The sequence below is a fragment of the Micromys minutus genome, assembly GCF_963924665.1.
Source record: "Micromys minutus genome assembly, chromosome: 25".
NCBI classification, from domain to species: Eukaryota; Metazoa; Chordata; class Mammalia; order Rodentia; family Muridae; genus Micromys; species Micromys minutus.
This window is the reverse complement of record NC_137960.1, coordinates 22,751,297-22,775,282: the sequence shown is the minus strand read 5'-3', so window position 1 is coordinate 22,775,282 and position 23,986 is coordinate 22,751,297. Positions and strand designations below refer to the sequence as shown.

Genomic DNA, 23,986 nt, shown 5'->3' with positions numbered 1-23,986 from the left:
GACTGAGGCCTTATGAGACCCTGGTTGGGGAACCCACCTATGGCAGACCTCAGCTCCTGAGTCACAGAATATGTAGTGATAGAGGTGGGCCATTTTAAGCTGCTGTTTGCGATGGTCTGTAGCACATTGCTAGAAACCAAATATAGCTCAGATCCCAGAGCCTGGGGTGGGGACAGTGGTGGTTTCTGGAAGAGACCACACCAAACCCAGAGACTCAGCTTTCCTCTTGAAGTGGGCACACTAAAAGGTTATGAGCCACCAACCAGCCTGGGGCAGCTGGGTACATAGTCACTTTTCGGGGTCTACCGAGTCACCCATCTGACCTATGAGGTTCTTTCTACTTCTTTTGTGTTTGTGTGTGTGTACATTTGTGTGGGGGTGGTTAGTGTGTTTGTGGGTGTGTTTTTGTGAATTATGTTGGTGTGAGGATGTTTGTTTGGGTGTGTTTTTGTATGGGTGTATTTGTGTGTTTGTAGGTGTATGTTGGTGTGAGGGTAAGTTTGTGTGTGTAGGTAGCTGGGATGTTGATGTGAAGGTGTGCGTTTGCGTGTGTTGGAGTGTTTCTGTGGGGTGTGTATGTGTGGGTAGAGGCAGGGTATCAACCGTATGTTCCCCAGGAGTGTGCCTTGTTTTTCACTTTCCCCCACGCCCTGTTTTTGGGACCTGGGGCTCACTGATGCAGCTAGGCTGTCTGAACTGCATACTGCATGAGGAAATGTGTCCCTCTGTGGCATGCATACATGCATACATGCCGGTCTCTCTAGTTCTAAGGGGGGGAATTCCATGTCTGAGTCTAGCACTCCAGCTAAATAGCACCTAGAGATAGAAGCTACCACATTGTGTACTGAAGAGGCTAGAGCCCTGGACCCAATTAGGAGACCCAGGTTAGTGTAAGCCTGGCATGGTACCAGGAACTCTTAGGCTGTTGGCCCCAGTGAGGAGCCCCTTGCTCCTGCACTCTCTGCAGTTGCCCGTGGACACCCTTGACATCCGGTCCTCTCGCCTTACTGTGAATCCTGGGAGCCCGATGGGCCCAGGCAATCCTGTTGTTCCAGGCCTCCCTTCGTCACCTGGTTCTCCTTTCTCCCCAGTTGGGCCGTCAAGACCCTATAGATTGACAAAGAGCTCTGTCAGTGAAGCCCCTTAGCCATCATACTCAAAAAATGTGCCATCCAAGGCATGCATACATGCTCAACTCCCTCCAAGGGTGCATGTCCGAGGGTGGTGCCATTTCACAGATGGTACTACTGAGGCTCAGAGGAAGCTCTGCAGCTTAGTCCAGCCTAGCTGGAATGGGCAAGGGAGTCTTTCCATTCATGCAAACCCTTCTGATGTAGGCTCTGCAAGGCTCAGTGACTTTCCCAGGGACACAGATGAGGCTGGCACAAGACTCATGTCTCCTGAGTGGGGACACTGTAGGATACTAGCCCTCATAAACGGAGAGGCTTGGCAGGTAGCAGCATGTGACTCTTGGTTCTCTGAACTCTGGAGCAGTGGGCGGCATGCAGAGGCTGTGTCAGGATGATAGTGGTGCATGCGAGATGCCAATGCCTAGACACTTACCGGGGGGCCTGCTTGTCCTGTCTCCCCTTTCTCCCCTGGACTTCCTGGGGGTCCGACTTCTCCCTTCATTCCTGGAGGCCCATCCTTTCCTGGTGGTCCTTGAGGACCAGCAGGCCCCATTTCTCCTGGTTTTCCTCGAGGCCCCTATAAAAATGCCAATGGTACTTCTTAGAGATATTAATTGGAAAAAAGGGGAGAGGGAGATTAAAAAGGGCTTGGTAGTCAAAGGGCTGGGCTCCCTGGCACTGGAAGAAAGCTGATATAGATATCCCTAGGCTGCTCTGCCAGGGTACAGCTGGAACCCCTCTTCCTGGCCCTGCTGGGCCTGCTCCTAAGCCCTCTTGCCCACACTCACAGGATGAGAACCACTTACAGAATCCATTGTTGATTACCTTGTCCCCATCGTGTCCTGGAGGGCCTGGCAATCCAATCTCCCCCTACAGCAGCGGCAATAGAAATGGTTTAAGGCAGAGACACCAATGCCCACTTCCTTGGTACCCTGCTTCCACAGCTTCTGGAATGCACATCTTTGGTTGCCTTGGTGTCACAGATGAGGATTTCAAAGTAAAGTGATGAGAGGAGCCAAGCATCCTATGACCCATGTTTTAACCATGGTCTCAACATGGTATCTCTGAGAGCATTACACATCCTGTGGCTCCTGGTCACCTTAGCCCAATTGTCCTGCCCTCGTTGCCTACATAGGGCTTCTATCCACTTTACAGCAATCTCAGACCCTTTCTCATTTTACATCAGGGGTGGGATGGGCAAGGGTGTGGAAACAGAGGCTTCCAGTTCTGCTGGATGGATCTGGAATGACTTTCTAGAGAAGGATACCTAGAGGAGGGCAAGCTCTCAGAGGCAGAGGACAGAGGGGAAATAACAAAGTTTCTTCTAAGAAAAGCAGAGAAAAGGGTAGGCAGAGGACTGGGATAATGGCAAAGGCACTGAGTGAGGCCGTTCAGACCTGGAAAGGGTCTGTTAGCTGTGACCAGGGGTATGTTCCAGATCCCATGGTAGCTGAGGGATTTGCTGAAGCACAAGACCCGAGTCTAACTACTGGGGAAGAATGGGAGAGCCTGAGGCTGGGAGTAAGGGGACTGGAGTGGGTGGAAGGGCCTAAGGTACAGAGAGGAATGACTGACAGGCAAATGTGATGGTCCTGGGAAAAGGAGGGGTTCATAGAATATGAGGGAACCTAAACACCTTACCCTTTCTGTGACCCCCACCCAACAACCCCCTGCATGTACTTTCCCAGTTCCCACCCTTCATTGTGGCATGTTTTACCCTTTGGCCTGGAGTCCCTGGAGGTCCAGGTGGGCCTGTTTGTCCAGGAAGACCAGGAGGCCCCTAAAAAGGAAAGAAAGAACTTTCTAGCAAGATGGGTAGCTGTTACCAGAGGGCTGTATGTGGGACTGGTTTACAGGGGTCAGTCACTTTCAAACAGAATTTCCTCAGTTTTGTGTGTATATGTGTGTGTGTATGTGTGTGGTGTGCATGTGTGTGTCTCATACTGTCCAGACCGGCCTTCAACTCATTAGATAGTTGAGGCTGGATTTGAACTTCGGATCCTACTGTCTATACCTCCTGAGTACTGGGGTTCAATATGTGCACCAACATGCCTGTTTTTATGTGGTACTGGAGACTAACCCTAGGGCTCTGTACATAGTAGGTGAGATTTCAACCAACTAAACTACATCCCATAAGTCTTTGGGGTTTTGACAAAGCAAATCACATGGGGAACCTCAAAATGCAAACAGATGAGCACCAGGGTATTGGGTTGAAGCTGGGGGTGCAGAGAGCTATACCAAACAGCTCTAGGAGTACAGAGAGAAGATGTGACTTTTTCTGGCAGGTTAGAGTAAACAGCATAAATATCTGTAACTGTGGGTTTGTCTAGGTGGTGGCATCTCAATAAGCAGGGAAAGGACCAGTTCTGACCCAGGCAATGACAGGAACAATTACCAGGCACATTATGTTGTGAAAAAAAAAAACAGAATTACTTGCCTACATTGCGATTCCATTTGGTGGAATTATAAAAACACAAGTGTGCTCTACACAGACAGAAAGCCATTTATGGTGGTCTGGGATTGGGGTGGGTGTAAGATGACTCTCACAGCTCCTGGGGAATTTTCTGTGGCTCCTGCCTGGCATCTCCACATTGAACTTGGTACATTTTCCTGTAAGCTATCTCATATATACTATTTCTAAGTAACTTTTTATTTCTAACAGCTGCTGTGTCCATGGTGGTGTGTGTGTGTGTGTGTATAGAAGCAGAGGATAAACCTGGGTATCTTTGCTATCCAGTCTGTGGTGGTGGTGGTGTTTTTGAGACAGGGTCTCTCATTGGCCTGGAATTCATCAAGTATGTTAGGTTGGCTGGCCAGATAGCATCAGGGTCCTGCCGCCTCCTCCCCAGAGCTGGGAATATGAGGTCATTCATAAGTTTATGCAACCCTGTTTGGCTTCAAAAAATGTGTGTGTGTGTGTGTGTGTGCATGTACACTTAAGCCACAGCATGAGCACAGAGACAACTTTATGGAATTGGTTATCCCCCTCCCCCCTACAGTTCCTTGGATGAAATTCAGGTCTCCAGGCTTGCATAGTAAACACTACCTGCTGAGCCGTCTCACTGGCCCAGCATTTGGGTTCTGGTGATCCAACTTGGGTCCTCATGTTCAAAAGTCCAACAAGGACATTACTAACAGCTGTATGGGCTTCACCCCTGATGGCCCTTTAAAAATCACATATTTTAATGTTCATAAATAATGTTCATTGGTTCCAGAACCTTGTGGTTTATACCAGTGTCCAGGGATGATATGTCCCTGGAAATAGGTTGTTTTTTAAGACAAGATCCTATAGATGGTTCCAGCTGGGCCAGAACTCATTACATAGATCAGGCTGGCCTTGAACTTGGGAGGGGACTATAGACATGAGTCACCTGTGTGTCATCTCGCTGTGTACAGGTCCCCAATATTAGAGGAAGCGAGATTCCCTCAAAGCCAGAACTTTCGGACCTCTTTGCCCTGCACTGTGGAGGCTGAAGTTTGAAGTTGGAAACAGTTGACATATTTCCTTCGAGCCTGTTGCTGGTCTGCACATGTGCAGAACCCAGCATGGAATTCCAGGGTTTTTCCAGGAACAGATACTGAGATTGCATAGACAGCTGTTATCCATTTTTTTCCGGGGGGGGGGGGGGAGAGGGTGGGACTGTGCCACTGGGGATTCTGTAAATACAACCCAGAGTCTATGCTGCACTTGAGTGAGCCTTGTTAGATGAGAGACTGTCACCACCGACAGCCCTGATACAGGGACGTGCAGCTCTTGCCCCCGCTCAGGCTTGGAGCCCCCTCCGCCTGGCATGGCCCAGGCGCTCAGCACGGCCTTCCAGAGGTCAGAACTCTATTCTGTGCACACCATGCCCAGTGCCTGAGGGAAACCAGGGAGGAGGGTGACTTACCATCAAGGCCAGTGTCCTGATCTCCTAAAAATAACAATACAGAACAATCAGCTGGAGAGCCCACAGTTTCCAGCAGCCAGGTCCCCTGTCCCTTAGGAGGGGCAGAGTGGAGGAAGACTCTCACAGATGCACTCTGTGGCTTTCAGCTTTGTCAATCCCACACCACCCAAAGGTTTGTTAACCAGATGGGGAACACCTGGATAAGGTCTCGCCAAAGCCTGATGCTGTTCCAGATTACTCTAGATTAGCCTAGACCTGCTTTACTGTGGGGTGCCAACCTCTTAGCCACAGGCAAGAAGGACCCAGCACCCCTTTGCTTCCTAGTCATTGAGGGGGCTCCCCCTTTTCTCTCTTCTTCTCCCCGATCCTGGAGACAGCAGCTGACAAAGCACTTCTTTAAAGCTAAGTAGGCAGATGACCCCTTGGCTCTCACAATGACTTCCACACCTCCACAGAGCTTTACACACTTGGATGGTTTGAAGGAGCAACGCTCAATCTTGCCTTCAAGGGGAACTCTGGAACTGCCTGGTCCTCACTAAGAATGGGGTGCTGCCCGTCTAGAGGTCTGAGATATGCTAGAAAAATCCTTCAGGACATGGGGCGGCCTCTCCACTTACTCCCATGATCCAGCAATGAATTGTGCCCATGATAGAGGCGCTTATTTAAAAGATGGGGGGCTTGTGGTCTTGAAACAGGAGAAACTGACAGAAAGTTGACACCTTTCAGGGAGGCAGCTCCTACCAGGTGAAGGGGGGGGGGTGCCCGGGAGTGGTGAGACCTTTATGGCACTTTGCTTAAGAGCCCATGTATTAACCAGATGGGACAAGACATCAAGCCACATGATGCCAAATAACGGGACCATTTGCCTGGGGGCTGCACAGAGCCTAACGGAAAGCAAGAGAAGGACTCTTTCTTTGGAAGTTTGACTAGAGATGGCATTGGCAAAGGTAAAGGCTGAGGTCCAGTGGGACCTGCAGATCTCCAGCCTCCAGAGTAGAGCCCACTCACCTGAAGTGCCTCGTTGATACTACTGTTGTAATCCACCATCTCTCCCTTGCCGGGTTCACCCTTGGAACCCTAGAAATCAGAGAAGGTTTCAGTCAGAGTCTGGGACATGGAGCAGCATAGAGCATCCAGGGCTGTTCGTCAGGGATGCTCAAGGCTTTGCAGAACAAACGGGACTAGCCAGGCCCAGAGACGGCAGAGCCCAATCACTGTGGCTATGTGGACCTCCTAGGGTCCAGCTTGCCCTTCCCTTCTCTTCCCTTCCCACCCCTCTAAGAGCTCAGGGTCAAGCCCCTTCATGCTACAAGTCCAGGTGAGAGATGCGTACCTTAGGGCCAGCAGGTCCCTGTTCCCCAGCTGCTCCTGGCTGCCCCTGTTGCATGATAACAGTGAAATGGGTTTTGGTAAGGCTGGCTGCAAGAACACCCAATGTCCTTGGGCGAGCTATACTGTAAGGGCAATGGAGGGATCAAGGAGCTCGTTAATCTTGGTACAAGCCACCAGAACACAAACTTTCCTGTTTATTTCAGTGAAGGTTCCTTTCCCTCCCAAAAGCATCCCTGACACCTGCCTCGCTCTTGTTCCTCCGAGTTCGAGATCCTTGGGATTCTACACCTTTTACAATTAACAATGTCCCTTCTTTCTGCTGTGTAAGTTGTTGGTGACTCCTGTCTGTCCCCTTAGCCATGTTCCCCCAGTTCCCCAAAACAGTCTTGTCCTTGGTAAGAGGGATTTAACCCTTGGGTCTTCTGATTTCTGCTCTGTACTGACAACAGGACTCATTGCCCACCATTCAGTGATGGCCACAGGGAGCCCATATGGTCCTTTCATGGACCAGTCTCCTTGGGACAGAAGGGAGCATGGGTGAAACCCAGAGGCCAGAGGTGTCAGGAGGGAGCAGCTAGAGAGATACCGATGTCTTAGGGTGGGCCAGGGGCTGGAGGTTGTTTCCATGGAAACACAAGAGTAGATGGGATAGTGGCATCAAGCAAAGTACAAACCAGACTCTAGGTTTTCTGGGATAATGTGAATGCGGAAGACAAAGCATCATGTGTATCTCCAGTGCCACCTGGACTATATCTGGAATGAACTACTGTCCAGAAGTGGAGAGCAAGCCGGGGATCCAGATCTTGAGGCTGGAAGACACAGGCTTTTGATCTGGCTCTTGAGGCATGTGGCCATGAAAAGCTCAGGCCCAGGCATGGTGGTACATGCCTTTAATATGGGTCATACCTTCTGCCGGAGGCCTACATAAGGACAGTGGAAGAGGGAAGGCTTCCTTCTCTGCCTGCTTGCACTTACTTGCCAGCACATCTATTGGAAACTACTTCTTCAGGATTCCAGCTTCTACAGAAGACCAGCTGAAATACCTACCCTCATGGGACTCAGCAATTCCCATTCACAGCTGCCCATTGTTAGTTGGACTGTCATTTTGATAATTTCCTTTAATATATAGAGACATTCCATAAGTCCCGTGACTCTAGAGAACCCTGACTCGTTCATTGAGTCAAAGATGAAGAAAAACAGAATGCTCTTTCAACTCTGTCACTGTCATCATCTTTTAAGATGACCCTGTCACTGTCCCTCCAAGGACCTGCCCCTCCCACCTCAGGAGTTTGATTATCACGTGCCTGTGAAGGAGGCAGGGACAGAAGGGGGTTCTCTGTCTAGATCTGTGCTGTGAGAAGCTACTAGAAGCCAGAGTTCAGAGTCCTTCTTTAGCTAAAGCATTCCAGTCTCCAGGCAGGCTTTCCATGCCCACTGTCTCAGCGGATGCTCCTCTGTAAAGACTGCAGGAATTGTAGCTAGCTAGCTTGGGGTCAGCACTGGGCTCCATCCAGCCAGGCTAAGGATGGTTGGCTTTCTGAGCTGCATTAAACACCCAAGATCACCCTCATCCTGCAGCTCTTGACTGGGGTGTGTGTGTGTGTGTGTGTGTGTGTGTGTGTGGACTCTACCTTGTCTCCTTGCTGTCCTGGGGGCCCAGCCTGGCCATTGACACCAGCTTCTCCCTGGGAGGAAGAAGAGATGAGGTGAGGGCACACAGAGCAGCCAGAGAGCCAGGAGTTGGTCAGCAAGACACCTAGACCAGGTCCTGCCTGCCTGGGCAACAGAAGGGAACACAGGCCATGGGAATTGGGGGAACGGGGTCCTCAGGAGTCCAGGATATGATGTGTGGGAAGAAGAACAAAGGTAAAGGCCGGCCTGGTACTTTCTTTAGTAGTCCTGGAAGGTGGACCAGAGTTTGTGAACACAGCCTTTGTACTCTCTTCGTACATTGGCCAGGCATCTCCAAGTCCCCCTTGAGGCCCAAGCTGTGGCAACCTCATGACCTATGTAAGACCCAGGCCCAGGAGGGAGCACGGGGTGGTAGTGGTATTGCTGTGGCTGTCTCTGGCAAAGCCACAGCCCCTGCTGGGTTAGGCTGGAACTGTTTCTCTTGGATGTTGGAAAGGCAGACACTATACTTAGCCCCTTGTTCCCCTGGTGCTGTTTGTCTGTGCTTCTTTGGGGTTTTATATCTCTTGATGCAGATGGCAGCAAAAACTCACCTTTGGCCCAGGGGGCCCAGGGAGCCCCGGGGGGCCAGGCTCCCCCCTTCCTCCTCCAATAGCATTGCCAGCATCACCCTTTTCTCCCTGGGGATGGAAAGGAGAGTTCTATCACTGGTTCCCCAAACTGGGGGAGCTGGTTGATTGACTCCCATCCAAGGAAGAAGAGCAGCAGGCAAGATGCAGTCCTGAAGCCAGGCTGACCGAAGAAAGGCCACTAAGAGGCTTGGGGTTTCTGGGTCAACCCTGCAGTGGGACCAGCATAACACTGGTGATTGACACTGCGCTCTCAAGCAGTGAGCACTGCTGGGTGGGTTGAGAATATGTCCCGTGACAACAAGCTTTGCCTGTACCTTCAGTCCTGAATGCTCACAGCCTCTGGCCTTGGCTCTCCTGGGGAAGAGGACTTTTATGCAGTGCTCCCTAGACATAATTGGACCTCAGGCCTTTTTAAAATTACTTAACTTTTCAAGATAACTTTAAGGAACCTCATTCGATATAACTTGGAAAAGAGCTTGCCCCAAAGGCTCAAGGATGAAAGTTTGGATTCCCAGCACCCGCTGCCTATCCTCCACTGGAGTTAAAAAAGCTGGATATGGTACCACAAGTTTATAATCCCAGTGCTGGGGAGGCCGAGGCAGGCAGGCCCCTGAAGTTCACTAGCCAACCAGCCTAGCTTGTCAATTGATAGGGAAACACCAGCTCAAAGCAAGGTAGACATCCCTTGAGGAATGACAACCAAGGTCAACCTCCAGCCTCCACATTCATGCGCACATGTGTACCAGGCACAGGAGCACATATAGTAACACACACACACTTACAAATGCACGAATTAAAAAAAAAAAAAAAGAATTTAAACGGCTTTAAATGAGCCGACTTTCAGAGCTCTGGGTGGCGGGCTTTCAGAACCCACATGAAGAAATCCAAACCCGGTCTTAGCTACTGAATTCTACAAATCGGTGTATTCATGAGCCCATCTTGTGGGAGGCACTCCTCAGTCTTGCTGTACTCCAGCCACTTTCCCCTCGTCTGGGACTGTGCAGGTCTGGGAGGACATCAAGGCTTGCAGAGAGCCCCCTCCACCACTGAAAAAGTGTACCCACCTACCTTCTGCCCCAGGAGGCCAGGCGAGCCTGTAGCACCCTTTTCACCCTGCAGAGGGTAGGGAGAACAGGGTTAAGAACAACCTTGTCAGGGTGTCTGGGAGGCAGCACCCCAACCCTCTTAGTGCCCTGCTCCCCTGCATGGAGAAGAAACAGAGGCCACAGTAGACTGCTGAGTCCTGCTCTCCCGGGGTGGGGGTGGGCTGGAAGCAGCTACAGAAAAAGCGATATAGAAAGCCAGAGCTTGGGAACTCCCCCTTGAATCGACTCTACTCTTTTGCACGCTTGTCCCCACCCCCTGCATTGTACCCATCTCTTTTGTCCACCTCTTCCTGCCTTCAGACAGAACCCATCCGCCAGAACATCCTTTCTGAGATGTTTGTGTCACGGGCCGAATTGTGTTCCAGCAAAGTTTGGTGTTGAAGTCCTAACTTCTAGCATGTCACAAAATGACCTTTCTTTCTTTTTCTTTCTTTCTTTCTTTCTTTCTTTTTTTCTTTCTTTTTTGAAAGAGGGTCACTGTATATCAGTTACGATCAAATATGAAAGTGATCATGCTAGAGTAGATAGAACCTCGTTTTCCCAGGGAAAAGAAAGGTCAGGGAAGTCTGGAGACCGGCAGCAGACACACGGATGCTACGTGAAGCAGCTGAGGTGAGACTTCTGCAAGCTGAGGGAACCACCCGCCCCATCCCCAACCCTGCCTTTGGGCTTTTGGCCTCTAGGGCTGAGAGAGAATGCAAGTTTTACTGTTTAATACACTCAGTCTGTGGATCACTGGTGCAGAGCCCCCAGCCCCAGCTCTGTCCAATACCGAGGAACTCGGCCAATCATCCCCAAAGCACAGATCACTGAGTCCTGGAAGGGTTAGATGTATCCAAGCTCCCTTTCACAGGTGGAGGAGACCTACCCCCATGAGCTAGGTGGCAGTAGACCGGCCCTTACTGAGCTAATGGCAGAGCCAGTCTCACCGAGGTCTCCCATAGCCCCTCTATTAGGGTTCAGTCCTCTCTTTGCCTCCACAGTGTCTGCGTGAGTCAGCCTAGGTGTCATAGGGTGGCTGAGATAGCAGAGGTCCAGTCTCTTACAGTACCAGTCTGCCATCTGGGTGCCTGAGCAAGGGAGAAGGGAAGGGCTCTCCTGGTTTGTAGGTGACTGCCTTCTGACAGGACTCAACACTTGTCAAAGAGGAAACTCTCTTGCTGATGAAGCCACCAGCATCATCAGATTAGGGTCTCACTCATGTGACCTCACTCATCCTTTGTTGTTCCCTAAAAGCCCTACTCTCTAAAACCCTTGGGGCTCTGGGCTTTAGCTTATGAATTTCGGAGGGCTCAGTTCAGTCTACAGCAGTGCTTCGTGGACAGTGCACCCCAAAACAGGGAGTTTGATTCGGGCTGCCATTAGAAGCCTTGCTTCCATAATGCTGAGCGTGGGAATGCCATTCCTACATACAAGAAAATGATCCGGGGGTTCTGGGGCTACAATGCCAATGCTCTTTCCATCTGGAGCCATGAATGATATCACGGTGACTCTAGTTGTCATGTCCCTGCCGCTTGCCCTTGGGTCTAGGCTGTCTGGTAACATGGCCGTGGAGACAGGTAAGGATGCAGAGAGTCAGGATGGGGAAAATGACTGCACCCAGAATGGGCTTTAACCCGACATCCCCAAGAGCAGCAGCCAAAGATGCAGTTCCTACCTGCAGAGATGCTTAGTAAGGTAACAAAGAGGCTGAGGTAGAATCCTTGTCCCCTGGCCTTTTTGCTGAGAGCCCAAGACTTCCGGAGGGGTGTGTGTCTCCAGGTTCCTGCGTCATACCTCATTCCTTTCGTCCACAATATGCCTAGCCAGCACAGTGGCTACAAGGTAGAGGCCTGGGGGCCAGTGTCCCCTGAGGCATCCTGTCCTCTCCTCTGTCCTCCTTTCCCAGCCCTGGCTTCCCTGCCTCTCAGGGTGGGGAGGGGTGGAGGAGGTGCAGAGGCCAAAGTCCCCAGACAACTGTTCTTAGGCTCCTTTTAAACAGAGGTGTTCGGGTGAATGTATAGGAGTTACATACTACATGGGGTCTAAAGGGTTTCCCAGTGCACATGTAGCATATCCCTGCCCCGCCCCACCAAGGCTTACAAAGAAGTCTGCGTACTGGGGATCGAGTTTAAGGCCTTCTGCATGCCAGGTGAGTATGCTCCCCCTGAGCTATAGCCCCGGCCCTCTTACACCATGCCCTTGGAGAAAAAGGTCTTGCTAAGTCCAACAGGCTTGACTTGATTCACCCCTTTCTTGCCTTAGCCATCTAAGTGGGCAGGATGCCAGGCCCGAGTTACCCGGCCTGGCTCCATGGAATATTTTTTCAAGTTTGTTTGACATTTCTGTCCTGCTACATCCTTTACTGTTGTAGATAAGAAGAGACACTCGTAAGCGCAGGGGGACTGTGTCTTGCTCAGCCCCCTTCCCATCTCCCACAGCTGCCCTGCATACAGGCAGCAGCAGGGAAGAGGGACAAGGCAAGTCTTTATAGTGGGCTTCTGCTGAAAGGACTTAGCCAGCATCCCCAACATAAAAAGATGGATGCATGTATGCACGCATGCGCATACGAGCGTGTGGCTGGCCCCAAGGGGAACAGAGGCGAAACATTCTCACCCCCCCCCCCGGCCAATCTCATTTCACCCTGGCCCCCTCAGGGTTCTCTTTCCACAGGTACCTTGGCTCCTGGCGTCCCTGGCTCACCCTGTGTGGGAAAGAAGATGGCAGTGAAGAGAGAGACAAAGCAGGAACAAGGGTGCTCTGCTTGCCAGGAGGAAACCCCAGGACAGAGGCTCCTGGTTCTCAACCCTCCTAATGCCTCAGCCCTTTAATACAGTTGCGCATGTTGTGCTGACTCCCCAACTTAGTTGCTACTGCGTAACTGCACTTTTGCAAGTGTTATGAATCGTGGTGTAAATAAATATCTGTGTTTTCTGGGAGGGGGTCTCAGGTGACCCCTGTGAAAGGGCCGTTTAACTCCCTCAAAGGGGGACATGACTCACAGGTTGAGAAACACTGCCCTAAAAGGATGGGAAGGTTTGGATGCTCTCGGGGGTGGTGCTCCCGGTGAGTAGAGCTGCTGCAAAGATCAACATTGGGTGGCTGTCCTTCCAGAGTACCCCCTGTCTTGGTTAGGGGTTCAGGGAAAATATGTTGGCTCTCCGAGTCTTTGGAAGCCCATGACAGCTAGTTCTAGAGTATGGGAAAGAGCTGGCTTCTCTCAGTGGCAGAGGCCCTGAGTAGAGTCTGGAGACCTAGCTGAAACGTCTTTCCTCTCCTTGATCCAGCTACGATTTTACTGAGCCCGAGCCCATTTTATGGTCTCCTGACACCCTCTTATCCTTCCCCTGACACAGTGACAGGGTTTACCTACCTTCATCCCAGCCACAGCAATCCCAGGGACCCCCTGGTAGAGGAAAAAAAATAGGCATGAAAATCTCAGAGGTCGGAGCCAGCCCAGCTCTGCCTGGCATTATGGTCTACTCACTTCTGCTGACTGATGGCTGGTACCTTGCCAGAGTGTGGAAGAGTGTGACATGCTGAGTTGTACTATTAGAAAGTGTGGCCTTGTAGGAGGAGGTGTGGCCTTGCTAGAGAAAGTGTGTCACTCTAGAGGCGGGGACTATATATATATATATATATATATATATATATATATATATGTATATATACATACTTGCTCTAGTCGAGCCAGTGTGATTCAGACCCTCTCCCTGGCTGCCTATAGAAGACAGTCTCCTGGCAGGCTTCAGATCAAGATGTAGAACTTCCAGCTCCTCCACTAACATGGTACCTGCATGCCACCATGCTTAACATGATGATGATAATAATGAACCTCTAAGCCAGTCTCAGTTAAATGTTCTCCTTTATAAGAGCTATGCTGGTCATGGTGTCTCTTCACAGCAATAATTATACCCACGAATACAGATGTGGAGGCCAGAGGTCAAGGTCAGGTTCAGCCTCTATTGCTTTTTACCTTATTTTTTGAGTCAGGGTCTCTCACTGATCTGGGATTCGCCTGGCTCGATAGGAAGCCCACAGGAGCCTCCTGTTTCTTCTTTCCCATGCTAGGATTATAAGCATGCACCATCTAATTTATGTGGGTGCTGGGGATTCGAACTCAGGTCCTCACACTTACACTGTTGCACAGTAAACTCTTTGCTGAGCCACCCCCCCCCCCCTTTTAAAAACAAGATCTAATGTCGCACAGGATGGCCTTGAACTGAATATATATTCCAGGATGGCCTTGAACTCCTGATCCTTCTACCTCCACCTCCCAAGTGCTGGGATTACATGTGTGTACCCCTATATCTGGTGTTTGAAATTCGTTTTCATCCACTCCCCAAGACCACATACTTCAAGGTTAAAATGTTGATGCATCACTTAGAAAAGCCCCAGTGGGGACTGTTAGGGTTCTTGTATTTTCTTTGGGTTTTAGGATTACACTAGAGCTGAGAGCCGAGAAGGATTTTATGATCCAGAAAGATCCAGAAAGGCCAGGATGCAATGGGAGCCATATCATACTACCCAACATGCTCATGTCAGGAAGGACAGACAGATATGGGAAGAGGAGGGTTGAAGGAGGAAGTGTGTACTCCATGTTCCCACCAGGCTGTGAGGAGGAAGGGATTCAGGAAGGAACTAAGATTCCCAGGGCTTGAGAGAAAACTAGGTACGAGGGAGACATGGGTACCTTGGCTCCGTGCTTGCCGGGCATTCCTGGCATGCCCCGCTCTCCCTGGAAGATGAAACAAGAGAAACCATGAGAAAAGGACCAGACTCAGAGTTATGGCTGAGCTTGAGCAGCCATCCCCTGTGGGTTCCGAGGACCCTGTCATAGCAGCGGCGACACGGGCTGTCACATGTTCTTAAACATGCCCTCAGTTCTGTGACACCATCTTGCAGGAAGTCCTAGGTCACAGGTGCAGAGCAGAAAGGAAGAGAGAGGGGGTTGGGGGATTTAAAATAATCACACGCGCGCACACACACACACACACACACACACACGGGCACACACTGATGCACATACCAGTAGAGTTAGAACCCAGTCAAGGAGATGGTCTTGAACTACATATGCAACTAAGGATGACCTTGAACTAACTCTCCCGCTGCCTCCATGCTGGGCCCTGAGTCAGGCTATGGCAAGAACAGCTATGCGGCTACCTACCTCCTACTACAGACCTCTCCTCCCACCTGTGCCCATTTTTTACCCACAGCAGGTTTGCTAGCATGGCACCTAGTGGCTGAGCCAGACAGGAGCTTCTCTCTGCTTTTATCCAAGGGCCTCTTTTTCCCAAACTCCTGGAGCTTGTGAGCAGTTCAGTTTTCTTTCTGATCCTGCCTGGCCAGATACAGCAGCATACTGGTTTTTCTGTGGATTTGTGGGCAGGGCTGTGCCTCTCAACGATGTCCCTCGTAACTTCCACTGTCTTTCTCTCCCCCATGATCCTAGATCTACAGGAGGAAGGGGCACTAGGAAGGCAGCCATACCATCGATTGTATGTACAGGAGGAAAACGGGGGGGCGGGGGCAAAGAGAAGGTAAGTCTAGGCTAGAATCCAATTGTCTTGCCTCACGCACTGAACCCCACATGGCACCCCAGTAAAAAGATGCAGCAGTGTCCTGCCAGCCTACAGCTGTGCTGAAGATGACGCTGTGAATGGTAAATCCAGAGCCCAGATACACTGACTCCTACCCGACCTGTATGCTTCGTCTGCCCAGACTCTCCCTGCTATCTCAGAGGACCACTCTGCTCTCCCTTCTCCAGACAAAGACTAAAGCGACTCCCACCCCCTCCTCCATGCTCGGCCCTCCTCACTGGAGTCTCCATGTCTCGTCTCCCAGCACATTGGCTAGATAATGAGGCTCCCAACTTCACAGTCTCCACTGCCCATAGATAAAAGACACAGGGATCCTGGGCTCTGAAGTCTGCCTCCATCCTAGTTCCCCGGGTGCAGATAAACCACTCTGTTCTTAAGCGTGTCAGCCACTTCCACGTCCTCATGGTTCTCTGCTACTTTCTCAGTGCAAAGTCATATTTATACCTCCACGAGACATTTTACTGTCCCCATGTCCCGGTGCTGGGACATGTCCCCACACAACAGAGACCACTTTGTATCCCAAACTCCTAGTGCTCCAACCCAGGGCTTCATGCAGGCTAGGTAATTGTTTTACTCTTGAGCTTTATCCTCATGAAGATGTCTTTACTTTTAATTCTGAGACAAGGTCTCATTGCAGGGTTGCTTTGAGCTCATCCCGTAACACAGACAGGATTGTGATCCTCCTGTCTCAGCCACTTTGCACTTGGCACCTGTACACACGTTCACGCCTGTCTGTGACAGACATTACGTCACACTCACCCTCCCAGAGTCAGGCGCCCGAGTTCTACAGAAGGTCCCAATTGTTATGCCTCGACACCAAGTACCACCTCTTGTACCCTGGCCTGCTCAGCGTGCCAGAGGGGACGAGCCAGCGCAGGCAGGTCTACGCTGTGTCCAGCAGAGGGTGCAGGAGGACCTACTTTAAACTTCACCATCTTGGCCACAGTGGTCTTTAAAGTCCCCTCAGGGTCCTAGATGGCATTCATCTCTAGAAGGAGCAGGTCCCCTGATAACAAGTCACTGGACTCCACCATGCTGACCTAACTAGAAGTCCCCAGACAGAGTCTTCTGGTGTGTGTGGGGATGTCAGAAGTTGCCTTGGGAGGTCCTGGCTTCGGTTTGTCTCTCTTCTGGTTTCTGTTGTTGGTTCCTTAGCTTCTGCAAGGTCTCTGGACTCCCTCCTGTCTCCCCTGTGCGGAGCTGTGCTGGGTGTCAATGTGACTGCTAGAGTCAGTGCTGTTTAGTGAGCTCAGCCCTGACCTATTCTCCTTCACACACACACACACACACACACACACACACACACACAAACACACACCCCAGCCCCAGCCCCACCATACCCCTAGCCCTGCCCCGACTGTCTGAATGGCTCTTGGGAGGCAGATCAGCCAGAACTGAGAGGAGATGCTCAGTCCATAGTTTCAGAAAAAGGGATCTCTGTAGGAAGTCTTAGCTTTAGACGAAACACACAAGTCAAGGAGGAGTCCTCCGTAGGGTGGCTGGTAACTTGCCTCCCTCCTGCCCTTTTGCTGGGCAGGAAGCAGGGGTGCCTGGCTGACCCCACACCAGGGCTCCCTCCACTCTCATTAACCTCACCGCTCAGCTCCAGCCTAGGGGCTTGCCCTGTCTTGACCTCTGGAAAGGCCAGAGAGCTTTGCTTCCTGGATGGGGGGTGGGGCACCCTTCAGGACCCAAGGCGCTGTCTCAGAAGGTGGGGCAGGGACTGGAGTGGGCATGGGGGAAGGAGATCAACACGCTGAGGCTAGGGCCTCCTCTTCTATTGCCCTCTCTAGGATTTCAGTTCCAAAGGTGCATGCAGGTAGAACTGTGCTCAGCTTGGGCCCCTGGCTGGGTACCATACTTGGCTCTGTGGCTTGGATTTCATAGATACCCAAGTTTATCAGGATGGCTCTGATTCCTGTCTGCCTCTGCCTTCCCAGTGGGGATCCTAGAGGCTCGAGTGGGTGGAGGGGCTCCCCACAACCACTCTGGAACATCTTGTGGCTGGGTAAGTACTGTTCCGAGTGTCCCAAAGGGTCATAGCCCCTCTGCCCAGCAGATGATGGCACAGGATGTGACTCCCAGGCAGACAGCCATCCTTGGGAGGGGATGCTGGCTCTTTAATATGTGACAAGAAACAATGAACAGAAGCCGTGGGGGTTGGGGGAGGGACACTGCTGTCACTGTGGCTCAGGAGATAAATGGATAGAAGGGGCTGTACTAAATGACCTTGACGGACTGTCCCAGCTCCTAGAGCCCCTTCATGTGTCCCTACCCCCAGTGTCAACAGGTCCTGTGTCCTTTGAAGTTTCTTAGTGGGAGGACCATCCTTTCTAGAGATGACAGGGTGGCACAAGCTTGCCTGGTGGGTGTGGCCTCCTAGTTGGTGATTTACTGTTTGTTGAACAAGCTACACCGGGACTTGGCGAGAGGTTTGTCTGGAAGGAGTAGGGGTGGGGCTTCAGTGTCAGCACCGCAGCCAAGTGAAGGGAGGCTGTAGAGATGAATGGGTTTCCCTAACTTGAGGCCCGGGCTCTACTACAAGGGGTCAGTAAACACCATCTTTGTTCTCTGTAGGGGATGGGGGACCACCCCCTTGAGTGGCTGAGAACTGGAGAGTTCTACCCTGGGTTGGGGAAGCTGCAGGGATGAGGGGAGGAGACATGACATTTTGTCCCAGGCAAGAGTTCTTGGTTTGTCCTTCCTGGAAAAAGGTGACTGAGTTCCTGCTTCCCTGCCCAGAAGCAAGGACCGGAACCCTGGAAATCCTAGGTCCTCCGGTAATTAGGGACAGCAGGAAGTGATCCAGGGAATTCCTGGGTCGGGTGCCCCATTGAAGGCTTAGTGCTTTGGAAGGACGGGCTGGCTTGTAATCAAAATTTGAGATCTGTTGATATGTCTCAAAGGAGAAGTCAGTTCTCATTAATGTGTGGTCTCTGGAGGGCAAAGCAGAGCCCCAGAGGTCACGGATGGGGGGCTGGAGGCTGGCCAGTTCCCCCGAGGCCACAGATCTGGGGCTTATGTCTCCCTGCTCCCTGTTCTTATTTAAATCCTTTTCAGGAGTATGAATGTCCTCACTGGGACTTCCCAACATTGACAGAAAATGCTATGTGTCTTCTGCTGCTTGGAAATGCCACAGGGAGCTTGGATCACTGTGTGAGCCAGGGGACTAGAGGGGTCTCTCAGGAGTAGTTGAGGTCTGGGGTAGGCTGTTTTAGAAGTAAGCACCAGCTAAGCTATCTAGGGCCACTCCACCAAGGTGGCTACACCAAAGATGCCACCCCTCTTCTACCATGACCACGATGGGGCGGCTGCATAGCTGTCTCAGCTCATTGTGACCATTCCTGATCATCTCACCCCGAGGGGAGGCATCTTTTTGGGTACCAGTGTCCATTCCTCCTTCAAATTAATACAGGCTGGTGCAGCCTCCCTTCTGATTCCAGCATGGTGGTCACCATGTGTGCATCTTTAGGCAAAGTGCTGACACCCAGGCAATAGCAATCTCTGTGCCCTGGCTGTGGTAAGGACTGAGTGAGATGGGTACCAATGCACATTGGCTAAACTAAGACTCGAAGCACGGCTGTGCCTGACTTTGGGCGTATGAGCGACAAGCCTCTGACATCAGTACTGTGATGGAAGCACGTGTCTGCATGTGGATGGCTGGGGTCAAGACGCATCTTGCGGGGGACTCCTCTGCTAGTGGACTAGGGCACACTGAGGTGTCAGTGATAGGACGAGGGCACCAGAAGAGGGGAGAAGCACAGAGGTGGGGTACTGAGGCTGCAAGGGGGGATGGACTAGAAGGGGTGAAGGCCCAGAGAGGTAGAAGGGGGCAGCTATGGCCTTGGCTATTAGAAACTATGGTCTGGAGAAGAGCAGAGAGGTGTGGCCTAGCAAAGAGAGGAGGGGTCAGGGACTCAGGGTGAGGGAATAAGGCTGAGTGGGCTGCCCCTGAGTCCTACAGTTAAGGAGGCTCTGACTGTCCTTAGATGGAGGGTGAAGAGATGGGGCCTGAGGTGACAAGGCCTCCAGGGGATTCGTGTGGTCAGTCTGTGCGCAGGAAGCCATGGTTTCCCTGAGCAGGAAGGGACTGTAACCTTAACTCCTGTAGACACAGCTCCAGCACTCCCCCACTCCCCCTTCAGGCACCTGGCCTTAGGGAAGTCACTGATGGAGCTAGAACTGCTTTTTCTGTAGAGCCACCATGGGGAGCAGCACGATCCTATTCCTCCTGTCAGGCCAGCGAACTCTGCCTGAGGCAGCCTCCTCCCCAGGAGCTGCCCCTCCCTCAATAGTACTGCACTGGTCCTCTGCAAATGCGGATGCCTGGATTGAATGGAATCACCTGCTCACATGGAGAATGACCATGCACAAGGATCCAGTACCAGGACACCCTAGCCCAGGCCTTCTCCAGCCTCAGGGAAACAGTTCCCTGGACTATTTTTGAGGTACCAGACTTCTGGTTTGCAGCAGAGGCAGATGCCACCAGTCACAACACAGTCCTAGCCAAGGGCATCGCCATGACCCCAGGGATTCCTCTGCCAGGGCCTCCGCCCCTTCACAGCATGAAAGCCAATCTGACTACTAATGGGAAAACCAACCCATGCTGCATCAGGAGGCAATAAATTTTGTGAGTCCGGGTGAGAGAATGGAAGCAACCTCGGGGGCTATAATTTCCACTTCCTGACAAAGTACAAGCTTCTCAGTTTATGCAGAACTAATTAAAGATCTCTCATGTCTCACCTTTTCCCCACCAGGCACCCATAAAACACCACAGCAGTGGCAGCCGCCTGAACCCAGAGAGTGAGGTGTTCACTCCTGGCCGAGTGAGTCTCTTTCCAACACACCCGTCCCCGCCCCCTGTCCATACCTTTTCTTCATGCTGAATTTTCCATTCGGGAAGGTTCTGGAAGATTCTGGAGCTTCCCAGCCAGTGGCTGGGATCCTTGTGACACTGGTACCATGAGAAGGACCCAGGTCTGACTTGAATCCTAACTGAGATTTGGGTGAGCCTCAGTTTCCCCATTTGCTAGGGGGGAGCAAATTACAGCAGCCCCAGGGGTAACAGGATTGGGAACAGTTCAGCTGTGTTGCAGGACACTGCTTAGCCCATGGCTGGCATTCAGTAAGTGCTGGCTGCCACCACAAGTTCTCTGCTCTTAAGGGTATTGTAGTGACTGCTTCCTGACCTTGGTTCAAATGGTTTTCCTGTCTAAAACACTCTTCCCCCCTGAAGGACCACAGAAACGGACTTAAAATCTCCATAAAGCTTTTCTACCCCCTTCAATCAAACAGAACTAGGTCTCTTCCCGTGCAGGTAACTTGGCTTGTGTGACTCATTTGAGCAGAAGGTTCTTAGTAAATGCTGTATGCAAAGACACTAGAAGGGTGCCCTTGTCTTTGAAACTTCTCACCTCAAAGGCTGTCCTGGGCCTACCTTGCTGTGGGGAAGCCCATCCAGCCTCCTGGAACATGAAAGGTACCTGGAGTGCAGTAGCCAGCACTACCCACAGGACTGAATAGGCTATCTCTGGCCTTCTAGTTATCATATGGTAAGCCTCTACTCCTGTGAACCCAGGTGGAACTGCAGAACCCCAGGCTCCCAATCCACCGGGACATAAGAAATAATCAGTGATTTTTAAGCTAGCCAGTTTGGGATACTTTGTTACACAGCACTAGCTAGCTGATACACACATCCACTCACAAGGTTGAGCTCTTGGCTGTTTTCTCCCTGGAAGGTCCTACAACTCTTCCCACCCTGTTTTCAGCATGCTTCGTAGTGGTTGCAGTTAACAGTTTTCTGCCAGTAAGGTGATCTGTGCGGAACACTTGTCTTGTTTTGTCTGACCTAAGAACTGTCTTAAGAGCAGGGCTGGGTCTTTCTATGTCCCCCCCCCTCCAGGTTCAGCATGGAGCTTGTGTTAGAGGGGCCCCCACATTATGGCTCATGCAGTCCAAACACAGCCACCCAGATCAATAAGAGAGACATTTCCTTATTCGAGGTTGGGTTGGCCACCAGCCTGCCAAGGGTCTGCCCATCAGTTTCCATTTGCTCCTGAGTGTTCCATCAGCATCAAAATACCGAGGCTCACATGGTTCACACAGGTGTGAACATACACTGTTCCCCACTCAGCCCTGGCCTGTGTGCACCCCTGTAGTGAGGCCCCTCTTGGTATCCCCAAGAAAGACGTAGTGTCCTTGCCTCCCGCTCCTGCTTACCTTTCGGCCATGATAGCCCTGGATCCCTGGGTCTCCCTAGGGGGTTGGGGAGGAGAGAGAAAAGCCAAATGGTTTTTCATGCCAGACCAGCTGGTGCTCATTGCTACACAATACCACCTTTTGCCTCCCTGTGACACCCCTGTTCTCTGGTGGTTCCCTAAACCCAACTATTTCTGCAGCAACAGTGCCATTCAAGGTCTCCAGACACTGTTCTGATGGCTAAAGGGTGAGGGGAGGGGTCAGTTTGTTAGAGACCCAGGACATCCGGTGTGGGCTTTAGCAAACAGTCTTCTCTGCAGCCCCTGCCCAGCTCTCTGCCTCCGTGTCTATAAAACGTCGGCCACCATTGGTGCTTCAAGCCCTCTGGTCCCCAGGGTTACTGACTTCAAAGCAAGGGCGTCTTTGTCATCATGGGCTTCCAGGCAAGATTTCACAAGAGATCAGATCACTTTGGAGGTTTTTTTTTTTTTTTTTTTTTTTTTTTTTTTGTTTTCTTCTGTATTTGACAGCTGTGGGACCCTGTGGCCATGTCACGGCATCTGTCTGCCTTGTGTTCCAGCTAGAAGACAAACTCCCAGGCAGGCAAGACTGTGCTTTCTTCTTTTCTTTCTTTCTTTTTTCCTTCCTTAGATTTTTCTTTCCCCCTAAAGACAGGGTCTCGTGAAGCCCAGGCTGTTATGTAGCTACGAGTAACCTTGGACTTCTGTTCCTCTTGCCTCCACTTTCTGGGTGTAGGGTATAAGCTGTCACACTTTATGAAACACTGGGGATTCAAACCCAGGGCCTCATACATCCCAGGCCAACACTCAACCACTACATCTCCAGCCCACGAGTGTACCTCCTATGCCAACCATAGCGCTTGCTTGGCCAGCCTGAGCACCTAATGGAACCTAGAAAGAGGTTCCATTAGGACCAAAGCAGTTCATAAGAAGGGGTGGTGGTTTAAAAACGGACTACATTTAATCCATCACTCCTCTTCAGTCCCTCTGAGCTCCCCCACCAGCTGACACCCTGGGAACACTTCTGAAACTTCCATCACCGCCCGGGGGAGCACTTACCTTTGGTCCAGGAGGCCCGGGTAAACCCTGTGGAAGTAAGTGTGTGGGTAAGGTTAGCCATTTTCACAGTGGTGGTTGGAGCAGAGAGCCCCCGGATAGCTCCAGGATGTCCTGGGGAGTAACTGAAACATGGGTAGGGCACATGGGGACAACAGGCTAGCATCTCTGATTGGAGCCATGTGGGTACTGTGGGCAACATTGCTGTGCTCACCCACTGGAAAAGTAGGTCAGTGGCCTAGGCCTAAATTGGCAATGTGGCTTTACCCCACGTACCTCCTAATTGAAGACCCTTGCTGGAAAGATGACCTTGCTCAGCAAGGCTCTGAACCCCTAAAGAAGAGCCCGCTGGCCCCCTCTCCCTGTGGGAGTAACCACAGCAAGCTGCTCATGGTAAACTGGTGTGGGTACAGGGGCCTGTGGGTGCCAAGGGAGAGGCCAGGGGTAGTTGGATACTGTGGTCTTGGGCGGAGGTCTGGGCAATAAACGTGGGCTGGAGAAAACCATGAAGCTTAGGCCGAGCCTGTTTTAACTGGTGTAACAGACACTCCGGGTCCACTGTTTTCTAAACAGACTGAGAAGAAACATACGCACATACAAACAAAAGCCCTTCCCCCTGGAGTCTTGGGAGGGAAAATTCTGTAAATAAGCCTGTGAGGACCTGAGCGTAGCCAGTTCTGAGCAACACAGGCCGTCACTACAGTGCAGCCCTCCTGGCCGGTCCAGAGATTATGGCAGCCAGAGGTATTGGCCAGTTCATAGGTACCCTTCATGATGGCTAACGGTCAGAGCAGCTGAGGGGCCTGGGCATGAACGTGAGTGATGATCAGAGATGCACACAACTAGTTCTGTGTTGTTGTGTCTGCGGAGGGCGTGGTCTTGGCCCGAGTTTATAAATGAGTGAGTTGGGGGTTGCTCTGTCACTAGAAGGGAGTGTCTACGGCACCTGTCCCCAGCAGTGGCTGTCAATCCTCAGGTCCTAGGATGCAGGACCCCGCTGACTCGCAGCCTGACTGGAAGGTGGCCCAGTAGCATGGATCCTACATTTACCTTGATAGACACAGTCATCAGAGGCCACACCCCCTCAAACCTTTCCAGAATCCACTGCCCTGACTCCAGGTTTCCTAAACCAGGGACAGTTGTTGCCAAAGGCCCTTGAGACTTCTCCCAGTTACTCTGTAGTGACGTAAGGTGGTAGCTTATTAGACTGTCCCCGGAGGCCATGACTGAAACAGCTCTGCAGGTGTGCTGATTGAGTTGGGAGGGCCAACCCATGCATAGAGTCTCAGGCATGGATAGTTTTTTGCACAGGTCACCTGTGTTCAGGCCCATGACAAAATGCTTCGGTCATTTGGTTGCTATTCAAGGTTTAGAGGGTTCTGGAGCTTTCTAAGGAGCAAATCTCGAAGAA

The 23,986-nt window shown here is 51.5% G+C and overlaps 1 protein-coding gene across 1 annotated transcript in view; it reads right to left on the bottom strand.

Annotated features, from left to right (window-relative positions):
- COL13A1 (collagen type XIII alpha 1 chain) overlaps nt 1–23,986 on the bottom strand; it is a gene marked incomplete at both ends in the record, with an annotated part of 139,595 nt that overhangs the window by 29,082 nt on the left and 86,527 nt on the right. Inside the window, 15 exons of the mRNA XM_080937613.1 lie at nt 1,009–1,107; nt 1,564–1,707; nt 1,956–2,000; nt 2,848–2,910; nt 5,021–5,044; nt 6,029–6,097; nt 6,354–6,398; nt 7,984–8,037; nt 8,578–8,664; nt 9,685–9,729; nt 12,379–12,405; nt 13,075–13,107; nt 14,395–14,439; nt 21,521–21,556; nt 22,579–22,605. Coding sequence (XP_080793739.1) covers nt 1,009–1,107; nt 1,564–1,707; nt 1,956–2,000; nt 2,848–2,910; nt 5,021–5,044; nt 6,029–6,097; nt 6,354–6,398; nt 7,984–8,037; nt 8,578–8,664; nt 9,685–9,729; nt 12,379–12,405; nt 13,075–13,107; nt 14,395–14,439; nt 21,521–21,556; nt 22,579–22,605 — 843 coding nt within the window. The remainder of the gene's footprint in view (nt 1–1,008; nt 1,108–1,563; nt 1,708–1,955; nt 2,001–2,847; nt 2,911–5,020; nt 5,045–6,028; nt 6,098–6,353; nt 6,399–7,983; nt 8,038–8,577; nt 8,665–9,684; nt 9,730–12,378; nt 12,406–13,074; nt 13,108–14,394; nt 14,440–21,520; nt 21,557–22,578; nt 22,606–23,986) is intronic.